Source organism: Haplochromis burtoni, unplaced genomic scaffold, assembly GCF_018398535.1.
Source record: "Haplochromis burtoni strain Fernald_Lab_line unplaced genomic scaffold, NCSU_Asbu1 Contig_305, whole genome shotgun sequence".
In the NCBI taxonomy this organism is placed as follows: domain Eukaryota; kingdom Metazoa; phylum Chordata; class Actinopteri; order Cichliformes; family Cichlidae; genus Haplochromis; species Haplochromis burtoni.
Genome location: NW_024582666.1, coordinates 660890 through 682873, shown reverse-complemented (window position 1 = coordinate 682873; position 21984 = coordinate 660890). Strand labels below are relative to the sequence as shown.

The window sequence follows — 21984 nt, the reverse complement described above, 5'->3', positions numbered from 1 at the left end:
AGCCATTTACCCATATGTTTGCTCCGCTGAGAGTTTTGAATTAGACTTCCTGTACTGGTTTGGCGTTTTACCAGCTAACTTGACACACCTGCCAACGTCTATGCAGTATCTTCCGGTGTATTAATTATCCAGTCAGTGAGGACGTCGTATCAGTTTCTATGTATATTTCATTTCTGAATTAGCTGAATGGTTTTCTCATTTTGCACAACAGCTCTCAGGTTATGCGGACATGTGAGGCTATTAAAAGGTAATGAATGCTTGTACTTATAATATCCACGTCACTATAATTATTATCGCCCATTTAGCTTGAACTATGTCCATCATATAAAATGGACCTAAGCTACTTTTGTCAGCATTTATAATGCAAGGAAAGAACTCTAGTGTTTGTTGCAAGTTTAATTCCTGGCGCAACATCAGCAATTCATTCTTGGGAAAAGCACCATGTACCATGAGCATTTTACTGAAAGATCAATGACAATAAAATGATGATGAAAACGTTTATTGGGATCGCCGTATGCATGTGAAAATTGTTTATTATGCAGTGACAATTCAAGACCTCACAGATGGAAAAAAAAATAAAAACTGAAAAAAAGAAGCTAAAATCAGAAGTGTAAACAGGTGAGTAAAGAAAGACAGCAGTGGAACATTTGATAGCTACAATAAATCTTTTTTCACAAACAGTAAAGATTTAAGTCGTTTCCCCTTTTGCATTTAAATGACAAGGATTTTGTGTATAGAAGAGCAGAACGACATTTTCCTAAAGTACACGGAAGAAAAATAAAAAGCAAACATCCACTTTGGTCAAACATCACGAATGCAACACAACAGGGTCTGAAACATCACAGAAAACTAATAAACTGCCTAAAATACATTTATAATGAATTAGTCAAGCTGTTAGTGGTGATGCAAACAGTGCTCTACACTGATACTGTATCAAATATAAACTGTATAAACACATACACATACATATATATATCCATATTTAGTGCTGATCCAGTAACGAAAGCACACTTCCATATCTATAGCTGGGTAATCTCCTACTTTGGTAACTCCACAGTGAAGCTGCACACGCCTACTGTGTCCTGACTTCAAACATATGCATTTGCAATATTACTTTACAGTATAAGAGTGACAGGTGTTGATGCATGCATAATAACAGTAGCACTCATATATGAAAGAAATAAAATGTACCCTCAGGATACTTACAGCACGTATGGTTGTGCTGTAATCAGGAGTGCAGAGAAGTCACAAACAGTGTTTAGAGCTGAAGACAAAACTGCTCAGTTAAAACAAAACCATATATCCATCTTCAGTGTTTAAATCCCTTCTGATGTATTAAAACGTGTCCATAAAGATATTTTCCTAACTAGCCCCAGAGGGTAATGGTGAGGTAGAGGGATACAGTTTGATTGGGTGGTGACAAAAGGCAAATCAGGATACTTTACAGGTACTACCGTAATACTTTAGAGCTAGTATTACACCTTCAGTGGAATATAAAGCACAAACTACAGCAAGCAAACGTAAAGAAAAAATAAAGAACAGAACAGCAAACACCCCTGCCCTCACTTAACAATTGAAATATTTAGCTTCACATTACGCCAAAGCGTTATATACTAACAAATACTTAATATTATGAATACACAGGGATATTCTCATTGCTACTATGAAAAGCAAAGCTGTATTTCACACATTTAAATTTAGTCTGACTGGCTACACCTTTATGAGAGCTGCTACATAACTGCTATCACTAGGAACCACTTTACTTAAGATTTGTAGTACACATCATGTGTTAGTGGACTGCAGGGTGGTACAGACTTAAGGCAGTTGAAGCTCCTGGTTGGGAAAAACAGAATCCCATTTTGTTTCCTGTAGCTGATCTAAAGCTAATATCTCCAAGTCGAGGCTCAACAGGAAAAAAAAGACGATTCACCGGCGTATCAGTTTACAAATAAAGAATAATTAACTTAATTAACTTATTAAGTACCAAGGATCATAAAATATAAAACAGTAAAAAAAAGAAAAAGAAAGACAACACCTTTTAAAAACCCCATACATATTAACGCTGAAGTTTACAGATAATATCAGAAATATTCACCCTGAACCTTTATACACCAAATTTATTTCAGAAATACATGTAGAGAAAAGACTGATGGGTTAAAATGCATGTCAGTGAATATATGATAATATGCAATATTAGTAGGATTAGTAAATGAAGGTTTTGGTTGCATGTTTAAGCACATGCTCATGCTAAGAAGCACTTAAGGTTTGGCAGCAAGGCAATGCGGGGACACACACACACACACACACACACACACACACACACACACACACACACACACACACACACATACACACACACACACACACATACATACACACACACACACACACACACGTGAAGGAATTATCAATGGTAAACAGGAACACAGACAAAAGTGTGACATATAAACACAGAAAGGGACAAAGACAAAGATCAGTCATGTAAAACTCAAAAAGTAAGAAAGCTCATCAAACCATCATAGAATACATGAAATATGATTATATTATCCTCTGCTTCTTGTTACCTGTGACCCTGAACTGCATAAGCAGAAGGTAATACAAGGATGGATGGAGGCTAAACGAACGCAGTACCGCTAAGCACAAAGTCATAACACGAAATAACATTCGTAACTGTAATCAGACTATTTTCACAACAGAGAAACATCACAAACCAGCTGAACCAGCCACACAGCAGAATGACGCCGTGATGAGAGAATCATGCAGGGAATCCAGACAGCTGATTGGACACTGGGAGGAAGGACTGCCTGGTCATCACATGGCTGATTGTCTTCAGCCTGTATGAGAGGCCATCTACAGAAAGGAGAGATATGATATTATGATGTCAGCAGACTCCAGAGAATACACAGTCCTAGTCTTGTTAGACCTTACCTCAGCCTTTGATACAGTCAACCATACCATCCTGATAAACAGACTGAGAGACCTGGTTGGGATGTCTGGCTCTGTTCTAGACTGGTTTTCATTATATATATCTGAAAGGAGCTTTAGTCTGTCTGAAAACCAGATCATGTCGGAATCTACAGAGTTGTTGTGTGGAGTTCCTCAGGGCTCTGTGCTGGGACCTATTCTGTTTTTAATATACATTCTTCCTTTAAGCCAGATAATACAGCAGTTTCCTGAAGTATCTTATCATCGTTTTGCTGACGATATTCAGCTATATTATTCTTTTAAGCCTGCTGAAGCTCATAAGCTCTCCGATCTGATTGACTGTTTAACCAACATTAAACAACGGTTGAACAATAATTGCTTACAGCTAAACCCGGCCAAAACAGAAACTTTCATTATTGCACCAGGCAGTGCAATACCCGATATTAAACGGCGAATGGGTGACTTAGTTTCCTCACAGAAACATAACCTTAGAAACCTGGGTGTTATTTTTGATGAAGCTTTTTCTTTGGAGGGACATTTATATCAGATCATAAGAAGCTGCTTTTTTCACTTGAGGAACATTTCTAAACTTAGATCCATCGTGTCAACAAGTGAACTCGAGATGATAATACATGCTTTTATCTCTACAAGACTTGACTACTGTAACAGCCTGTTCACTTGTCTAAACATGAAAGGGCTAGCCCGCCTACAGGTTGTTCAAAACTCTGCAGCGAGGCTACTGACCCGCTCGAACAAGGGTGCTCATATGACCCCGGTTTTAAAGTCGCTGCACTGGCCAACAATCAGATTCAGGTTCCATTTTAAAATTCTAGTTTTAACTTTTAGAGCATTACAGAGACACCCCCCCCCTCCTCCCCCCTACATTGCTGATTGATTCATACACATACCTCCACTCGTCCCTTATTTCTACGGGGTTTGGACTCAGTGGAGACCTTCAAAAAGCAGCTAAAGACATTTTTATTTCAAAACGCTTTTAATTAGACCAGGGTTTTTATGATGTATTTTATGACTGTATTATGCTTTTACCTTGTAAAGCACTTTGTGACATATGTCTGTGAAAGGTGCTACATAAATAAACTTTACTTACTTAGAGAAAGGTGGATGTTTTAAAGTTTTGTGCTGAATTTAATTATTAATAATTAAATTTGATCGGTAGCAGGTATAAGCTGTAGATGCATGAGTGTAGGTAAGTGTAACATAAACCGAGTTACCTGGGAGATGTTTACGCCAGTCATTTTCTCCAGCGCCTCAGGCAGCTGGGTCATGATGTCCAGCACCTCTCCTGAGAGTTTGGCCACGCCCACATCTCCACCTCCGCTGGATACCATGGTAACTTTTTTGGCTTCACACAGAGGCCTGCTGATCTCTTCTGCCATCTGGTGGACAAATGACATTACAGCTGTTAAAATTGTAACCGGTGAATGTAATAATGTAATCCAGAAGTAAATGCACACACAACACTCATGACTAACAGGCTTCAAATTCTGTTTTTTTTATCAGCACAATTCTAAAAATAAGAGCAGGAGCTAGAAATGCTTGTTATGATGATGTTATCGCTCACCAAAGGCAGTTTCTCCAGCAGCATGTCCACCATGGCGCCCTCCTTGTACTCCTTGAAGGCCTCGGCCTTCTTCACCATCTGCTCAGCCTCAGCACGCCCCTTGGCCTCCACTGCAAATGCTTCAGCCTCACCTTTAACCTGAAGGAGAAATGAGGACGGACTTACTGTACCAGAAAACACTGAATCTCACCTTGTACCTTAATGTTACAGAAATTAAAGTGAATTACAAAAGACTTTTACAAATGTTACCTCATACAAAGCGATGGTAGTTTGAAATGCCTCCTCTAATATCTTATGGATTTTTCCCTCATCCATATTCCATTCATCCCCTTTTTTATTGCTAGATTCAGAATTATAGGCATCATATAAGAGGTCTCACCTGGGCTGCATATTAATACTCTTATTAACATAAATCATCATGACTGATTTAGCTCTTTGCCTTCCATCTCCTTATATCCTCTTCTAATTTGGAGTTCAGAGACCCCAAATTAATACTGCACGAGTGTGACAGATTTTTTTTGTATATGTACACCCAAATAATTTACTGAATACTCTGAAGATTAGATTTTTAGATAATATCTCGTATTTAAAAGCAAGGAATTGTATCCTTGATACATTAAGTTGGTAGTCAGATAAAGAGCCATACTGAGCTAGATAATTAATCGGTTTGGAGAGGGATAGGAAAGGCTGCCCAGATAATTCAAGATGACATTTGTGGAAAATGCTTTTGTTTTTTCCCCAGAAGCAGCTTTGACTCACTCTTATGGACTCAGCTTCAGCCTCTGCCTCCATGATCAACTTAAGACTGGACAGACAAAAGAAACACAGTCAGCTGGTTAGCAGAGACATAAATGATTTGACCAGTACAAACATGTCAGCCATGCTCTTTAAATATAAAATGATAGCTCAAATGTTATTCTAACATAAAAAGAAGGATTTAAGTGGACGGATGAAAACTTGCCAAATTACAAAACACACACACACACACACACACACACACACACACACACGAGGGATTTTCCATGTTTCTTCTTCAGACATATAAACAGAGAAAACATACCAGAAAAACCTAACAGACTGTCTGCTTACTGTCGTTCCTGCAGTTCAGGAGGTGAAAATGAACCCACAACTCACCGCTCAGCCTCAGCCAGCTTCTCCAGCCGGTATCGCTCAGCCTCTGCAGGTTTCTTCACCTTGGCCTCCAGCTCTTTCTCCTTGCGGGTGATCTCCTGCTCCTGCAGCATGATCTGCTGTGCCCGCTCAACCACCTGCACCTGCATCTTCTCACTCTCAATACACTGCTTCGTCTTCGCTACCTGCCAGAGGAAAACAGATCATACATGTTTGTCTGTACACATAATATTCTTCATTTAATATCATGAATTGTAAAAATGTTGTTGATTTCTAATAAGTTTAAAACGTTTGGCCTGCAGTTATAATTAAAGAAATGCTGTGCACTGTATTTAAAATATATATTCAGCTTAGAGATCAAATAGCAAAATGAGCTGCTTCCTGTGCACGCCTGTGTACCTGCAGCTGGTAGGCCATCTCTGATTCAGCCCTCTTGGTGTTGACTTCAATGTCATAGGCTGCCTTCTTCAGCTCATAGTCCCTTTGAGCCTTCGCCATGTCAATCTCATTCTTGTACTGAGCCGATATTTTCTCCTGCATGGCATGAGCTTCCTGCAGAGAGAGAGTCAAAGAGGGATGGAGAAAGGATGGAGGTGATCAGGATCAATGGGAACAGATGTCTAAAATAAACAGGATGAAGATGCTAAAAATACAGACAGAGTTTAGACAAATGGCACCAGTGACGAGGCGAAGACACACAGTGAAGTGCTCTGTAAACAACCTTCTAGATGATTTAAATGCAGCTTCTATTATTAGCAAGATAAGTATTTATCCAAGTGTTTCTAAAAATAAAGAAAGATCTTCAAACTACATCAGCAAGCCCCATTGACACCTGTTGCAAAGAGAGATCTGTGTAAAAAAATAGCTTTATAGCAATACAGTATTAAAAAAAAAAAAAAAAAACAGCGGCAAAGTGACAGATCTCACCCTAATCACAGCATCTCTCTTGTTTTCGGCCTCTCCAATGCGAGCATCTTTCTGAACCTGTGCTGTTCGGCCTTTCCCCAGAGAATGCAGGTAATCCTGTGTGCCAGCAGGAGAAAAAAGATCTGATGTGCGTTTACTGGTTCAATTTTTAATTCCGAGAATCCGCAAAAATGTACTGAGATCATCTATGATATGATTCTTATAGCGCAAAGAGATACCTGGTCATCATGGACATCTTTGAGGGTGTAGCTGACCACGCTGATGCCCATGTTGACCAGGTCAGAGGAAGCCACCTTAAAAACCTGCTCTGAGAACTTCTTACGGTCCTTGTAGATCTCCTGTAACACAAACGCCTTCGCTGTGATGCAGAAGTTCGCTTTTTGAAATGTATTCATCACACTGAGGTTGTGAATACTGAAGGTGTGTTCTAATAATACCTGTTCTATAATTCAGTTGGATGATAAACTCCATTTATTTACTTTAACTCCTTACCTCAACAGTCAGATGGGCGATGATGGCTCGCTGATGACCTTCAAGCGTCTCCAAGGCGATTTGAGCAATTTCAGCCTCTGACTTTCCCATGAACATCTGGCAGGCTGCAGCTAACATCTGTTTATTCTGACCCTGGATCTTCATCTGTAGGAAACAGCTGCTTGTTTATTATTTAGACAAACACTGACATAAATATTGGGTTCATTTCCTCGATGCACAGTGAAAAAATAGCAAATCGGGAGCTGGGTTTCACGTGCAACTACATGGCACTGTCAGTGTACCTGACCCTAATATTTACATCGGCCTGCTTTAATTAATCAACAGATACAATAACATGCAAAAATAAATAAAAATAAACAATAAAGCAGCAACAAAGTTTACTGTAAACAAAAAGCAAGTAGGAAAAAACATTCTGGTTGCTACGAGTAACTTTATACACCACACAAAATGAATCTTATCTGCTACATGTTAATCTTCTAGTTTACACCTGTCCTTCTGAGAAAGGCCTCCCCTGTTTTGCCAGCAGCAGCACCTGATTCGTCTGCAGTGGTGCACACTGACCTGGGCGATCCCGGTGACAGAGATGGGCACTCCGTGGCGGGTGTAGACTTTATCGCTCTTCACATTCAGAGTCAGAGTGTTCAGGGAAATCCTGGAGAGAGGCCACGTGAGAGATATAATGGGACATATGATTATTGATTCATTTTCATTACTCTAATGGTACATTAGGTGTAGCAATTTCCTCCTTGCTTTTGTTACACTGAGTTGCAAACACAGAGTGTATATAGTAAAAGGGATTTTTTTTAAAAATGTTGGTACTAGACCCAAATGTGGCCCGTGTGGAAGCTAATGTCTTAAATTCAACAGGAAGACGAAGAGAAAGGACTTAAAAAGTAACAGTTTATGAACAGCAGCTGGATGCTTTACACACATTTATTACTAATGACACAGATGTATATGCTCTGTGCTTTAAATGTGTCCCCAAAAGAAATCCTTCATTACTATAAAATTAATTTAAAATGAATTTGTTAATCTTTTTCCCCCTTTTTGCTGCTGAAGTGCTGTTTGCCTTCTCATCGTGTTACTCAATTTGTCACTTAAAATATAAAATATATCGGCCAAATGTCAACAGTGTTTGCAGAAACATCAGGAAGTAAACTAATGGGATACAGGGGAACATAAATAAACTTTGTGGTTTGTTTACCTCTGTATCTGCTGAACGCAGGGGATGATGAACACTCGGCCTCCGGCTATCATGAGAGGTGGAGAACGGCAGAAACCTGGGAGAGATCAGAGACCGCGCTGAGCATCACAGGGACAGTTTAAACATTTACTACTTCATGATAAAAACAAATTCAACAAACTTCCATCACAAATCAAGTTCTGGTTTATGTTTGTGTTCAGAACTACAGACCCATTAAAAATCTGAATTTTTTCTCTCCTTTAGAGAAGTCTAGGGCACCAGCTAAAGGTTTTGGAACATTTTTGTTTGCCTTGATGTGACAGCCATCACATGTGCGTTAATTAATGAAAAGCAACAGTTATGTATTAGTTTGATGTTATAGTTTCTTAAGTTGTTTAGATTTCAACAAAGCAGTACAAGGCATCATTTTACCTGATACCACCATAGCCTCGTTGGGACCACAGGTGTAGAACATGTTTGCTGATCCTCCTTCAGACTAAAAAACCAACAAAAATGAAAGAATAATTATTTAACAAAAACACTTTTATAAAGGACTTGTTTAGAAAATCCATCAACAAACGCATAAGGCCGGAATCGCGAAGTTATTATACGAAATATAATTTTAAAAACACTTGAAATATTTTATTAGTTTCTTTTCAGAGGCTAAATATGCAAGCATCAGAAATCACAATGATCAGCTCACTCCCAGAAGAAAAGGAGTGGATGTGATGGTGGTGGCCAGACAGAGGAGCAGCAGACCAGCGGAAAAAATCTAATTAGCGCAAACATTGCGCAGTAAAAAGCCCAAGAAAAGCTGCAACAAACGCAAAACCCCGAAGCTCACAAACAAGATCAACAGAGAGATCAAGATTTTAAAATATGTGCAGCAAAACAAATATGAAGTGCAGGCTGTTTATCTGTTAGCTTAACTCAAACAATTTCAGCTACATCTGTGTTTACACTCGATGAATGTGGATACAGAGAAAATATGACGACACACTCACCGATTAGTGTACAAACGACGTGGTTTAGGTGGAGTAGAGTGAAAAGCGATGAATAATTGGCCGCTCAGATTAATGAGTTTTCATCCCAGGTGACGTTTTCTCTCGTTGGATACGAAATGATGCGGTTAGTGAATAATAAGGCTGCAGCTCAGTGGCTCCAATAGAGCACGCCCATTCAGCAAACTTTGTGCTTCCGCCATCTAGTGGCGAGGTGGGGAAACGTCATTTTTCAGGTGGAAAGCAACTAAATACATTTATTAAAGTAGAGTTAATAGTTCAATTTTCTACAACTTTGAATTTTATTATTAAACACTATTATTATCTTGTATATCTCTCACTTCTGATTTTAATTCATTTCCATGGTGGATTTGCTTGTTTCAATCTAGCTAAAAGGTGCGAGATGGGAATGTATAATTATTATTATCATTATTATTATTATTATTAATTATTTTTTAAATTATTATTAATTAAAAAATATTTTAAAATGCCTCTTCAAATGACAAAAAGCTAAAGTCATTTTCTTGTATGCTTTTATTTTCTTGTAGGCAGTTCTTTAAGTTTTCTTGTTTGTTTGTTTTTTATTTTAGTTAACTAAAATGTTTTTACACCAACTAGCTTTGGTATAATGTCGCTTATGCGTATGACTCCAAATTATTCAAAAGTACATTTAAGAAAATTGCACTGTCAAAGAAATATAGTTTAAAATATTATCTAACAGTAGCAGCATATGTGTGACTCCTCAATCATTGCTGGAAAAGTATAACACTTTAACATTAAATCTTCCTTTCAAAACACAGACTATTGAATTATTCTAACAACTATATCTATATATCATAATAAAATATATATTACTAAACGTGATGCTCTATTGGATTCCGATCCAGTGACTGTAGAGGAGATTTGAGTACAGTGAATTCATTGTCATGTTCTCAAATTCCACCTGAATGCCACAGCAGAAATCAACACTCATCAGACCAGACAACAGTTTCCCAATCTTTTAATGTCCAAATTTGGTGAGCCTGTGCAAACTTTATCCTTGGTTTCCTGTTCTTAGATGACAGATGGCACCCAGTGTGATCTTCTGCTGCCGTAGCCCATCTGCTTCAGTTTGATGAGCTGTTACATTCAGAGATGCTCTTCTGCATACCCTGATTATTTAAGCTACCATTGCCTGCCCAGCTTGAAGCAGTCTGGCCTCTGATCTCTGAAATCAAGACACTCTCCCCTAGAGAGCTGCTGCTCACTGGAACATCAGCAGATTGTCTTGATCATGTTTATATTCCTAAATGCACTCAGTTGCTGTTGTGGTTGACTAATTAGATATTTTGAATTTCTCAGTTGAACAGGTGTACCTATCAAAGTGGCTGGTGAGTGTATATATTTGTGTTCATACTATTAAAAACGTCAGGACCTTACATTTAATGTGACGCTAACGCCTGAGTCCATTATCTCCTTTATTCTAACTGGATGATGGATGCTGCTGATTATGGTGTAGAAGGTGTAACTTTTTACTCTTCATATACAGGCTTTAAAATTCACATTAGTGTTCTGATGAAATATTTTCTTCTGAAAACGTAGAGGAGCAGAAAAAGGAAATACTCGAGTAAAGCATCTGAAATCCACTACTTCGTTACTTTCCAGCTTTTGTTTGGAGCTCCAACGAGGCAGTGATGACAACACCCGGCACTCCTTCTCCTCTTCCGGTCCTTGCCTCAGAGGGAAGGAAACCCCTTTGGGGGAAAAAAAGCTCAACGTTCAACCAATCAGCTCCAAAGCCGCAGACAGAATAACCAATCATTAGCCTGGACTAAGCTATGCCCCACCCCCCGAAGCCAGCTGGACTCAGCGCTGCCACAAACTCTGCACAGTCAGTAGGTCAGCAGCCTTCACTTACTTCCAGCGCTCTCTGCTCCATCACCAACTGTCCATCCATCATGAGGGAAATCGTGCACATCCAGGCCGGCCAGTGCGGGAACCAGATTGGTGCTAAGGTAAGAAAAGCTAGTGATGAAAAAAAAAAACCACCTTTTCTCTTCTTTTTTGTCGTTATTTATTTATTTACCAGTTTAATAAAGTTTTTGTTCAAAGTTTTTCATTTTTAAATCATTTAAATTGCTGCTCCTTTTGTACAGTTTCAATACATACTTACTCTGTATTAAATCATGAAATTACATAAACTGATTAATTCCTGTAATTTACTAAGAGGACTTTTGTTTTTTATTTTTTTAAATGTACAAACCTTTAACTGGACCCAGAACAATTGAGAGTTCCATTGTTTTCCCCCACTCCCCCTCCCCCTGACCATTTAAAAGTTACAGTATTCTTTTATACTTTAGCTAACCTCTTTGTAACCTACTTTCATCTAAAGGGGAATGTGCATATTTTCTGTTTTTATCATATGTTACATGAGTCTTGGATTTTTTTAGGTAAAAGATTGACAGAGCTGATCTAATCCTTTTATTAATAGATTGAAGCACTCTTAGGCAGAAACAATAAATCAGTGTAACAATAACTTTGCTATTACATATGATAATTTTTAATGAAGTATTATGAAGCTGTAGGATCTGACAAAAGAATGTAATACATGGCATATTAATTACAGCAATATAATAAGACTTCTGTCTAGCAGTAGTCTTTCATGCTTTCTCTGCACATGAATACAGTAACATTTGCAGATTTGTAACTGCAGGCAAAACAGTGACTCCAGTCACTGAGCTGTGATTAATGAAGCTGGCCAGAGCGGAGCCGACTCACAGGGCCAGCTGCTGCCTTGGCTGCCTGTTGAGCTCGAGTCTTTGTCATCGAGGAGAAAGAAAAAAACAAGAGAAAAGGGTGAAAAGAAAGGAGAAATTTGCTGAGGCAGAGGAGAGGAACGCAGCAGGAGGAGGGTGAAGGGGGAGGAAGATAACAAGTGGTTCAGTGTCTACGCTGAATGCACAGATGAGGTCATTTAAATGGCTGCCTTTTCCAGGCAGTGTGACACATGTCCACGCCCCAGACCCCCCAAACCAGCAGTCCTCATCCCTGTTTACCCATGGGTAATAGGAAGGCTTCTCTATTTATCTGCATTTTGTTGGAACAGTTTAAAGGATTTCTTGGATCCTACAGCTACTTACCTCAAGCTGCAGCAGTTAGTGGATCAGTCAAGGGATTCAAAATGAATCCAGTGAAATACGGTTGTAAAAATCCCCCCAAACCACAGTTCAAAACATGATTTTTAGGCCACGGTTTCAGAACATATTTCAGTTTTTCTTCAGATGGATTAAAAGAAAGAGAAAAGACAAATGCTTCGAGATTTGTCCTGGATGCTCTTTGCTCTTTGATCAGAAAAAAATCCTTTATAAATGCCGGTCCAAGGAGAAGAATAAACTCCATTATTCTCCTTTTCGCATTAACTAAAAACACTCAGACATTACAGCTTTTAACAGCATGCTCTAACTCTGCATTAATATTTCAAGCTGCAACCACAGTATAATTTAATTTGTAAGGTTATTCTGCCTCCTTTATGGAAGTGTCCCAATAGATTAATTCAGCAATGAATTGTTTCAGCTATATAAAGGAGACGTTTTCTTTAAAAACAAGCATGCAACCCTTGCTTTCCTTAGAAATTACGGATATTTTTTACTTTTTTGGAGATTTTATTGACTGATTAGTTAATTAAGAAGATAATACACAAGGTAAAGCTTTAAAATATTGTACATGCAGCCATACAGTCACAGTTTTATCAACTAGATTTTCAGTAAACTCTACAATTAAATAAGAATGAATCACTTATACAAGAACTACTTTAGATATCATAAAACAGCTTAAACATTGCGTGCTATGTAGCAGCATAACAGCCACCAGGTCATGTGATTTTAAGAATGTGATTCTATATATAACTTGAATTTTATTCGTACATTTGGCCTGTTCTGCCCTCGTACAGCTCAGCACAACAGCGGGTGGGGCAGCAGCATATGGGCTGACTTAGTCTCTGCTACTCAAAGGTCCTGATCGGTGAAGACAAGTGTATTTACAGCGGACTTAGTGAGGCTGAGGTCATTTCACAATGGATTAACTGTGCCTGAATTCACCTGCTTACCCAATCCAACCCAAATCTGCTGAGCTTTCCCACGTTTCTGGATAACTTCTCATAGATTACGACTGAACGGAGGCTTAGGTCTTCAAATATTGACTTCAAACCTGCCAGCTCACATGCGGTTTGCAATTTCAGAAATCCTGAAGTGTATGTTTTTGCCTTGGACAAACCAACCTTTCCCCTGCTTATCTCTTTCCCTTAGACACACACACAGATTAGGGTCACTTGACTGAGCTGGTGTGACAGTCTGTTGATGTTTCAACCCGTGAAACACAAAATCCTCTGAGAGAGTCCTGACCCTCTGACAGCAAATAGAACAAAAAGTTTTACTACTTCAAGCTGTGGGCAACTTTTTATGAGTCTGTGTGTGATTCACTGAACCAGCTGGAAAAATCCAGGTGGGGATAATTACACGACTTCCTCCCTGCCTTTCCTTTCTAAACTCCAATCATAGCTGAACTACAAACACATTAAAATATTTTCATTCAGCCAGATTAATGTGCTGTTAGCCTTTTAAATAGCCGCAAAACTTTAAACTTCAGGGTAAAAACTGCTCATAAAAAGAACATTATCTGGTATCAGTTTATCTTTGAAGTCTTTTTAAGCGAACATGTCAGCTCTAGCTTTCAGATATAAATATTTGTTGCTTTTTTTCTCAGTTTTCTATCATTAAACTCACTGAACTGTATCGGAAGTTGTGAATTTCTCAGCATTTTTAATCTAAATGACAGATTATGTATTCATCACGTGACTGCGTGATTAAAATAAATCTGAGCTGCCGTGTGTGCTTGTTCTTGTTTGCTTCTTTTATGCTCGTTTCTCATCAGCCTCCTGTACTTCCTCCTGTTTTCCTGTCCAGGTGTCAAAGCTTTGAAACTGCTTTGGCTTGTGCTTCTTCCAGGAAGTTTCACTCAGAGCAGAAACCAAATATATCCACAAGACGTACCTTTGATTATTTACTGGCATGAGACATAAAAGCACTGAGTGTATTTTGTGCAGTCAGACCAGCTGTGGCAGACCCAGAGTTTGTCTTCATATCCATCTATTTTCTTCACCACTTATACTGTTGGGAGTGTTTGTAAAACATGTTTTTACAGGGAGTTTCCTTGAAATCAAAAGAGGGCTGTTTGCACTGTTATCAGATTGTCTCGTCCACCCTCTCCATGTGATTTGCAACGTTTGCAAACTTGAGTCACATGCAGGCATCTTCTTTACTGTTTCTACACTGTGTTCACACTCAGAGACTTAAGCTGAAAAAACTCTGTAGCCTGACATCTTCTGTGTAGGAGATTTATTGAGGGACTCAATAAGAAATCTGAGCTATAAGTGAGAATCAATACTGCCACTGATATTGAGACATTATTAAAAGCATTTGTTTAGTCTAAGAGCTCCACAGCATGTTCAGCCAAAATTAGTTTAATGGTTGGAATGGAACCACGAGGTGACTGTTTGTCGCAGGAAATCCTTCCTGCGGTCTTACAGAACACGTCGCTGTTTTTAGGTGATCTTGTGAGTGCTAACTGTGATCATATGTCAGCTAGTCTTTGGGAAGCACAGAGGTCAGAAGACTCTTGTTTTTCTTCTAAATTTGTTTGCAGTTATGTCCTAAGTAACACCACAAAGACACCTCTTTGTGAGATGTTTCCTAACTTTGAAAAACCTTATTGAGTACTCTGTTAGCTCTTTAGTTATGATGACACATGGATGGCTCAGGGGTAAAAAAAGTGCTTAGTATTGTGCTCGCTTCACATCATTAAGCTCATTAAGTGTATAAAACACTGACATGTGGATGCTTTCTGTATTAGTTCTTGCAGTAACAGCTTGTCCACCTTCACCTTTATTTAGTTCTGGGAGGTGATCAGCGACGAGCACGGCATCGACCCGACGGGCACCTACCACGGAGACAGCGACCTGCAGCTGGACAGGATCAGCGTGTACTACAATGAAGCCACAGGTGAGTTCATCCCGACTACAGCGAGGTCTGTGTTTGATCAAATGAAAGAAGACATCTCCTCCCTGTGGAGACACCGGCTCACTGCAGCAGAGAAGCAGAAGATGCAGATATAAATAAAGCAATGAAGCACTAATTTTTTGTTCGCTGGTTTCACATTGTTACAGGTGAGGATGTGTTATCTTCACCTGTTCTCATGATGACGTTTATTAGGGGGGCATGCTGCCTTAAAATGCCAGAAACACAAGCATGCATTAAACAAAGGTAGTTTATCCTGAAAAACATTTGTACCAAACTCTGTTTGACACAGTGATAGTGGACTATGTCAGCCTTAATTATTCCCAGTCAGAGCCTCAAATGTAGCCCAGCAGCCAGAAGGAGTCTGCCAAAGGCTTCATCCCACTGCTCTGGATGGCTTTAAACATTGCAGTGGAGTCAGTAATTACTCATTTAGTTTCAGTAGCATACGTTTTCATGGCGTGGTGATGCCAGCATTGGCTTACTACTACCAGTAAAAAAAAACTAGAGAAAGTCAAAAGTATTTCTGGAACCAGACGAGTTGTTCAAAACATAAAATCATAAAATACTGTTTCTGTTTGGTTCTGAAAACTTAACGTCTGCCTTTTACTTTGGTCTAAAAATGATATTGAACATGTTACGCTCTCCTAAAAAGGTCCTAAAAAGTAACAACAGGTGTCCAGGTTGAAAAAGGAGACAAGGAAGCAAAACTGTTAAATTAAAGGGTTTTATTAATGTTTCTACTACTAACTAAACTAAGAGAGACGAACAAGCCGACATCACCTTAATTAAATTAAATTAGTTTTTCACATCCTTGCTTGCTTTTTGTTTTCCTAGTTTAGATTGTTGTTAGTTGTTTGCTTGCTGTAGTGCTGTCTCAACAGGACCTCATAACATAGTTTTATTCCCTCTTGTGCTTCTTGTCTCCTTTCTGAACAACAATAAATCTCTTGAACCTCAAAAACCTCTGAGGGCTGTTTGTTGTAAATATAACTTGTTATGCAGAGGTTTAACTTGTCCACCCTCTTGAGATCAAACTCGACTGTTTGCGGCCGTGAACTAAAACGAGTTTGACACTTCTGCCTTCAGTTGTTGCATAAACCTAATTTAACCTGACAGCCTAAAGCAGCCCAAAGTAAAGCTGAAAAATCACAGGCTGACTCAGGAGCTAAGAAACTAAATAAAATGGGCATTTTATTTTAATGAATGAAAATGAGCTGGATAAGCTTCGCGGAAAGCTCACAGGAGTAAATGGTCTGTTAAATATGCAGTTTAGCCTCAGTGTGTTGAGTCTAGACATCTTGTAACTTTGCAGTAAATGTCTCCATCTAGTGGCCACATGAGATACTACAATCATCGTTCAGCTTTCTTTCTTTTTACACTTACAGCTCCTACAGGTTAAGATCCTTTTGTTAATCTTTTATTTCATCTCTCTTTGTGTCTATTTTAATATATGCAGGTGGGAAGTACGTGCCCAGGGCCATCCTAGTTGACCTGGAGCCAGGAACCATGGACTCAGTCCGTTCTGGACCCTTTGGGCAAATCTTCAGACCCGACAACTTTGTCTTTGGTAAGAACACCACCTACTGAACAGGATGGGCTGCACTCGCTGAACACATGAACTGTTTACACATGAACTTTGGTCAGTTTTGGGACAATCAGGTCAGATTTTCCACTGTTTTTTTCCTCACATGTAGCATGCAGCAGGTACTGGTCTGCTCCACATGCACTCACATTGTTACTGTTACTGTGTAACTGTGTTATTAAAGTGAAGGAGCTGCCTGGATAGAGTGGGCAGGAGGGAGCACATTTGACTCCCACTCACTAACTGGGCAGGTAGCTGCTCTATGGGCACATCATCACGATCAACAGTCACTTGGACATGTAGAGTGGGGAGCTGGGCGGTTAAAAACCAGCTCATGTTTGACTGGACAGCACTGGACATTTGCATTATCACATGCGCCTCTTTCAGGTCATCTCTAGAAAAGTTCAAGCCTGTGGTGCATGTGTGAAAACAGCTATAAAGTTAAAAAGTATCAGATGGTCTGGAGCTGTCAGGGTTTGGACTCCTGATGAGTATCTTTGCTGCTCTATTTTGTGGCTAAAGTCACATCGAGTCCATCGGTCAAATTTAGCTCAACAGACTGTCCTACATGGCACAAACAAGCTCACTCCTGCCATAAAATCCCAGCATGAAACCCTCTGGGACCTGAGCTGACTGATTCTGACTCAGTACGATGCTTCAAAGCCAGGCTGACTTTCCTTTGTTGCTCTTTCCTTTCGCAAACACTGGGAAAAATGTTTTCTTAAACAGTTTGACTAAAAACTGAAACAGTATAATCAGCTTCACTTTTGTTTCCCAGGTCAAAGTGGGGCAGGAAACAACTGGGCTAAAGGTCACTACACGGAGGGGGCCGAGCTGGTGGATTCAGTCCTGGACGTGGTGAGGAAAGAGGCCGAGAGCTGCGAGTGCCTGCAGGGTTTCCAGCTCACGCACTCTCTGGGAGGAGGCACCGGCTCCGGCATGGGAACCCTGCTCATCAGCAAGATCAGAGAGGAGTACCCCGACCGCATCATGAACACCTTCAGTGTGGTGCCCTCCCCTAAGGTAGAGCATTGCCCCACAGGATGCACTTTTTAAAAATGACCTTTCAGTGCTTACTTATGGTAGTTTTAGAAGTCTGAGCATAGACTGCACAATAAAAGATCAGAAAAGTGAAGCCGTAAATCTGTGTTCGCTCTAATAATCAGCACGAGGCAAAGTCTGTAAGACCTCAGCACCTCAGTAAACACTTTCTTGATGACTTTGTGTTTTCAGTTGCTAGTTTTAAGTCATATTGAAAATAATATAATGTCCATTTTGTAAATTATGTCCCAACAACGGTCAGAAATGAAGATAAAGCTGAGTATGAGTGACAGGTTGGCATATATCAGTGCGCATATATCTGTGTTCAGCACTTTGAACTATGGGAAATAAATCTACTGCACAATAAATCACCTGTTTGTTTATAATAAATGTTCATGCTATTTCTGCATCAGCCATGAGTATCGACGTTTCCTCTCGCTCTGTCTTCAGGTATCAGACACGGTGGTGGAGCCCTACAACGCCACGCTGTCCGTTCACCAGCTGGTAGAAAACACAGATGAGACCTACTGCATTGACAACGAAGCTCTTTATGACATTTGCTTCCGCACCCTCAAGCTCACTACGCCCACCTACGGCGACCTGAACCACCTGGTTTCGGCCACCATGAGCGGCGTGACCACCTGTCTGCGTTTCCCCGGGCAGCTGAACGCCGATCTGAGGAAGCTGGCCGTCAACATGGTGCCCTTCCCTCGTCTCCACTTCTTCATGCCCGGCTTCGCCCCTCTCACCAGCCGGGGGAGCCAGCAGTACCGCGCCCTCACCGTGCCGGAGCTCACCCAGCAGGTGTTCGACGCCAAAAACATGATGGCAGCTTGCGACCCTCGCCACGGACGCTACCTGACGGTGGCCGCCGTGTTCCGTGGGCGCATGTCCATGAAGGAGGTGGATGAGCAGATGCTGAACGTCCAAAACAAGAACAGCAGCTACTTTGTGGAGTGGATCCCCAACAATGTCAAGACGGCCGTCTGCGACATTCCGCCGCGAGGCCTCAAGATGGCCGTCACCTTCATCGGCAACAGCACGGCCATTCAGGAGCTGTTCAAGCGCATCTCCGAGCAGTTTACGGCCATGTTCCGCCGCAAGGCCTTCCTCCACTGGTACACCGGCGAGGGCATGGATGAGATGGAGTTCACCGAGGCAGAGAGCAACATGAACGACCTGGTGTCAGAGTATCAGCAGTACCAGGACGCCACCGCCGAGGAGGAGGGGGAGTTTGAGGAGGAGGTGGAGGAAGATGCCTAAGCGAAAGCAAGAAAAAAATGATAAAAGGAGGGAAAAGTTATTAATCAAAAACAAACAAAAACATAGAAAAAAATAAAAAATGATGTGAAATGAAGGAATGTAGGAGAGCAGATGAGGAAGGTCAGAGGAGGGTGGAGGTCTGAATCGGTTAATAGGACAGAAGAAGAGCGGAGAATGTAGACAGAAGGAAAGATGATGTCATGACCAAATTAATGTGCCATGGTTTACTGTTTCATAAGCCGGTTTGATCAAAACTAGTCTCCCAAAATCTTTGTTTTTAACTCTAAACAGACGCACTTCTAACACTTTTTATTTCATTGCATACAAGGATTTTCTTTACTGTGAAGGATTCAGCTGCTGTTACACTGAGGTCAAACCAAACCCTGCTCCTACATTCAATCAAACAAGCTTAGTGTTTGACCTGCGATCAAAAACACACTTTCAGCCTCAGTGAAAAAATCATCTTCGGACTTCTTTGCTGATTTTGTGCAGAAGAGGTGGAAAGTGTATCTGTGACGCCTGATTCAAAACAAATAACTGAGCTGTGCAGTCGCACTGGGCGGCCTCTTCATGTTTGGCATCAGCTGATTGTTGGTTTTGGTCTTTTCATTGAGTTTGTTGAACAAAATTAGAAAATCATGTCGGCGTAATCAAGGTTATCACATTGAGTGTTGAGATAGTTTCAGGTGTGTAACCTCGTAGTCAGTTTAAGTAATAATAAATCATTCTGTTATCAGTGTTATTTACCGTTTTGTCTCAGCTTTCAAGATCAACTCTCAGTGATAAATGTGATTTTGGGCAGCAGGTGAGAAAACGTTATCAGTATTTCTTCTTCTGAGGCAGATATGCTTAATTAGCTGGATAATCTCTCATTTTTGACGCTTTTGTCGCAACCTTTTTAAGACTGCATGAGATAAAGAGTCCTGTGTGAGTCAGTCTTACGCTTGCAGAATATATTTTTTCTTTTCCGGACATCAGGGTTTGCACCTTTGTGTAAATGTCTTTCCAGCCTCTGTGAACTCAGAGAGTTGTTTTTCTACAGCGTCGTGCTGTCATTAGCTTTTGTGGGGAAGAGCCATTCTGGTCTTACTAGACTGAAGGGAGCCATCAGTTACAATCAGGCCATTAATCTTTTCTTTTTCTTTTTTTTTAAATGAAAGCACAAGATTGAAAGTTAATGTCAAAGACGGGAACATCTGTTATCTTCTAGTAAATACAGATTCTTAGAAGTGGTTAACCACAACAAAAGTCACATTTAGTAAAACGTCAAAGAAAATGATTTGCTTTCCTGTGATATATACATTGGCAGAGCGTTCATAGCAGCAGGATTTTTCTCAGACGCCAGCCAACGTTTTGAGGAGAAACACACTGCACATGCTCAGTGTCCATTATACTAGTAAGTACAGATCCCTTGAAGTGATTAGCCACAACAAAAGTCCCATTCAATGGATTTCCAAGAAACACATTCATTTTTAGATATATATTTATTACCAACCAATGTCAGAGGAGAAGCGCACTGCACATAACAACTGCTCTGTTTTCCTTTCATACCACATCTCAGGCTAACAGAGCCCTCAGCTCCTCTGTGTTAAAAGCATGTCGGCTGTTGTTGGATTAACCAATTCAATGGGACATTTTCCAATAAAAAAAAAGTATTTAAATTCAAGCAAAGAAACATAAATCTGAGTGTTAAAAAAGTCAGAGTGACAGGAAAGATCAGCGTCTTTGAAGAGTTAACGTTGTGGATAAAAGTTGAAACCTTCCCTCACTATTATTATAACCTCACTATTCAGGCCAACATCTGAAGATCTGAAGTCTAACCTTAACATTTCCTGAAACATGTTTTAAAAATAAAATGGCCAGGTGCTTTTATTTTGAAAGACAAACCCCCCAGCTGCTTTGCAGTTTTATATTTCATCCTTCAACATATTAATTTAATTTTTCATTCTCCTAAATCTTTTCACACTGAGCCACTACAGTATGCACGTGAACTTCAGCCATGTTTTCGTTGTGTTTCCTCTGTGCTTCATGTTGTTTGTACTTTTTTTTATTTTGAAGCTCATTTGAAACTGTTTCATTTGGTATCCTGTTGACTGTGAAACATTTGGGAGAAATAAAAACACATTTATAGGAAAAAATTGCCTGCCGTGTCAGTCATTATTAATGATCAGCTTTTAGTCTGCTTGTAAACAGCTTTCAGCGTCAGCTTTCAGGAAGTCGGTACAATATTATAACAGCAATAAACCGAGTGAGAGCTGCAGGCAAAAGCAAACATCCAAAACATATTTTCCCATCAAAGCAAAGTTAGATTTCTTGAGCTGAAAAGTGTTTTTAATCTCATTTCTTTATTTATCTTGGTATTTCTTTCAGAAATTTTTAGCTTTATTTATTAGTTAATATGAAATAAGCAGGAACCGTCAGTGGATAGGATAGTGGTGTTGAGAGCTGATCAGTTTTAAACAAGCATGTCTGAGAGCATTTGCTACTTAGACAAGAGTAGACTTTAAATTTTGGGAAGAAGGTGGTTTCCAGAAGATTTGAGACGTGTTTCCCAACGTGAGGGACATAGCAGAAACCAAATAGTCTCTCAGTCTTTCCTCGTTTCCTCATGGTGTAACATGTGGGAAACTGGAAATCAGAGAACAATCCAACAGGAGTGGGTGAGAGTGGGCCAGCCAGACTTTCTGATTGGTTTAAGGTGAAAGGGGAAATTGGAGAATATAATGAAGTGCAGGGCAGAAGTAACAAATTAGCAAACCAGAAGATACTGTGGCTTGAACAGAAGGAGCAGGGCCAGGTTTAAA

General features: G+C 40.0%; 2 protein-coding genes across 2 annotated transcripts; one reads left to right on the top strand and one right to left on the bottom strand.

Moving 5' to 3' along the window:
- Positions 1 to 483: 483 nt before the first annotated feature.
- Positions 484 to 9429, bottom strand: flot1a (flotillin 1a). Its single transcript, XM_005941209.2, has 13 exons — positions 9245 to 9429; positions 8673 to 8736; positions 8262 to 8337; positions 7619 to 7709; positions 7058 to 7201; positions 6784 to 6903; positions 6566 to 6661; positions 6038 to 6190; positions 5642 to 5823; positions 5267 to 5312; positions 4508 to 4645; positions 4158 to 4322; positions 484 to 2850 (listed from the first exon to the last, which is right to left on the bottom strand). The coding sequence occupies exons 2-13, from the start codon at positions 8713 to 8715 to the stop codon at positions 2830 to 2832; spliced, it is 1275 nt and encodes a 424-aa protein (XP_005941271.1). The 5' UTR covers positions 8716 to 8736; positions 9245 to 9429; the 3' UTR covers positions 484 to 2829.
- Positions 9430 to 11085: 1656 nt separating this feature from the next.
- On the top strand, positions 11086 to 21318 carry LOC102288730 (tubulin beta chain). Its single transcript, XM_005941208.3, has 5 exons — positions 11086 to 11235; positions 15168 to 15276; positions 16751 to 16861; positions 17655 to 17899; positions 18368 to 21318. Exons 1-5 carry the CDS (start codon positions 11179 to 11181, stop codon positions 19178 to 19180), a joined length of 1335 nt encoding a protein of 444 aa, XP_005941270.2. The 5' UTR covers positions 11086 to 11178; the 3' UTR covers positions 19181 to 21318.
- The last annotated feature ends 666 nt before the right edge of the window (positions 21319 to 21984 follow it).

Excerpts from the sequence above, each read along its gene's own strand:
- flot1a (XM_005941209.2), bottom strand. The coding sequence starts at position 8,715 with ATGTTCTACACCTGTGGTCCCAACGAGGCTATGGTGGTATCAG. Across the intron at positions 6,904-7,057 it reads TCGCCCATCTGACTGTTGAG|GAGATCTACAAGGACCGTAA; the intron begins GTAAGGAGTTAA and ends TTTGTGTTACAG. Across the intron at positions 4,323-4,507 it reads TGCTGGAGAAACTGCCTTTG|ATGGCAGAAGAGATCAGCAG; the intron begins GTGAGCGATAAC and ends TTTGTCCACCAG.
- LOC102288730 (XM_005941208.3), top strand. The coding sequence starts at position 11,179 with ATGAGGGAAATCGTGCACATCCAGGCCGGCCAGTGCGGGAACCAGATT. Across the intron at positions 15,277-16,750 it reads GTACTACAATGAAGCCACAG|GTGGGAAGTACGTGCCCAGG; the intron begins GTGAGTTCATCC and ends TAATATATGCAG. Across the intron at positions 16,862-17,654 it reads ACCCGACAACTTTGTCTTTG|GTCAAAGTGGGGCAGGAAAC; the intron begins GTAAGAACACCA and ends TTTGTTTCCCAG.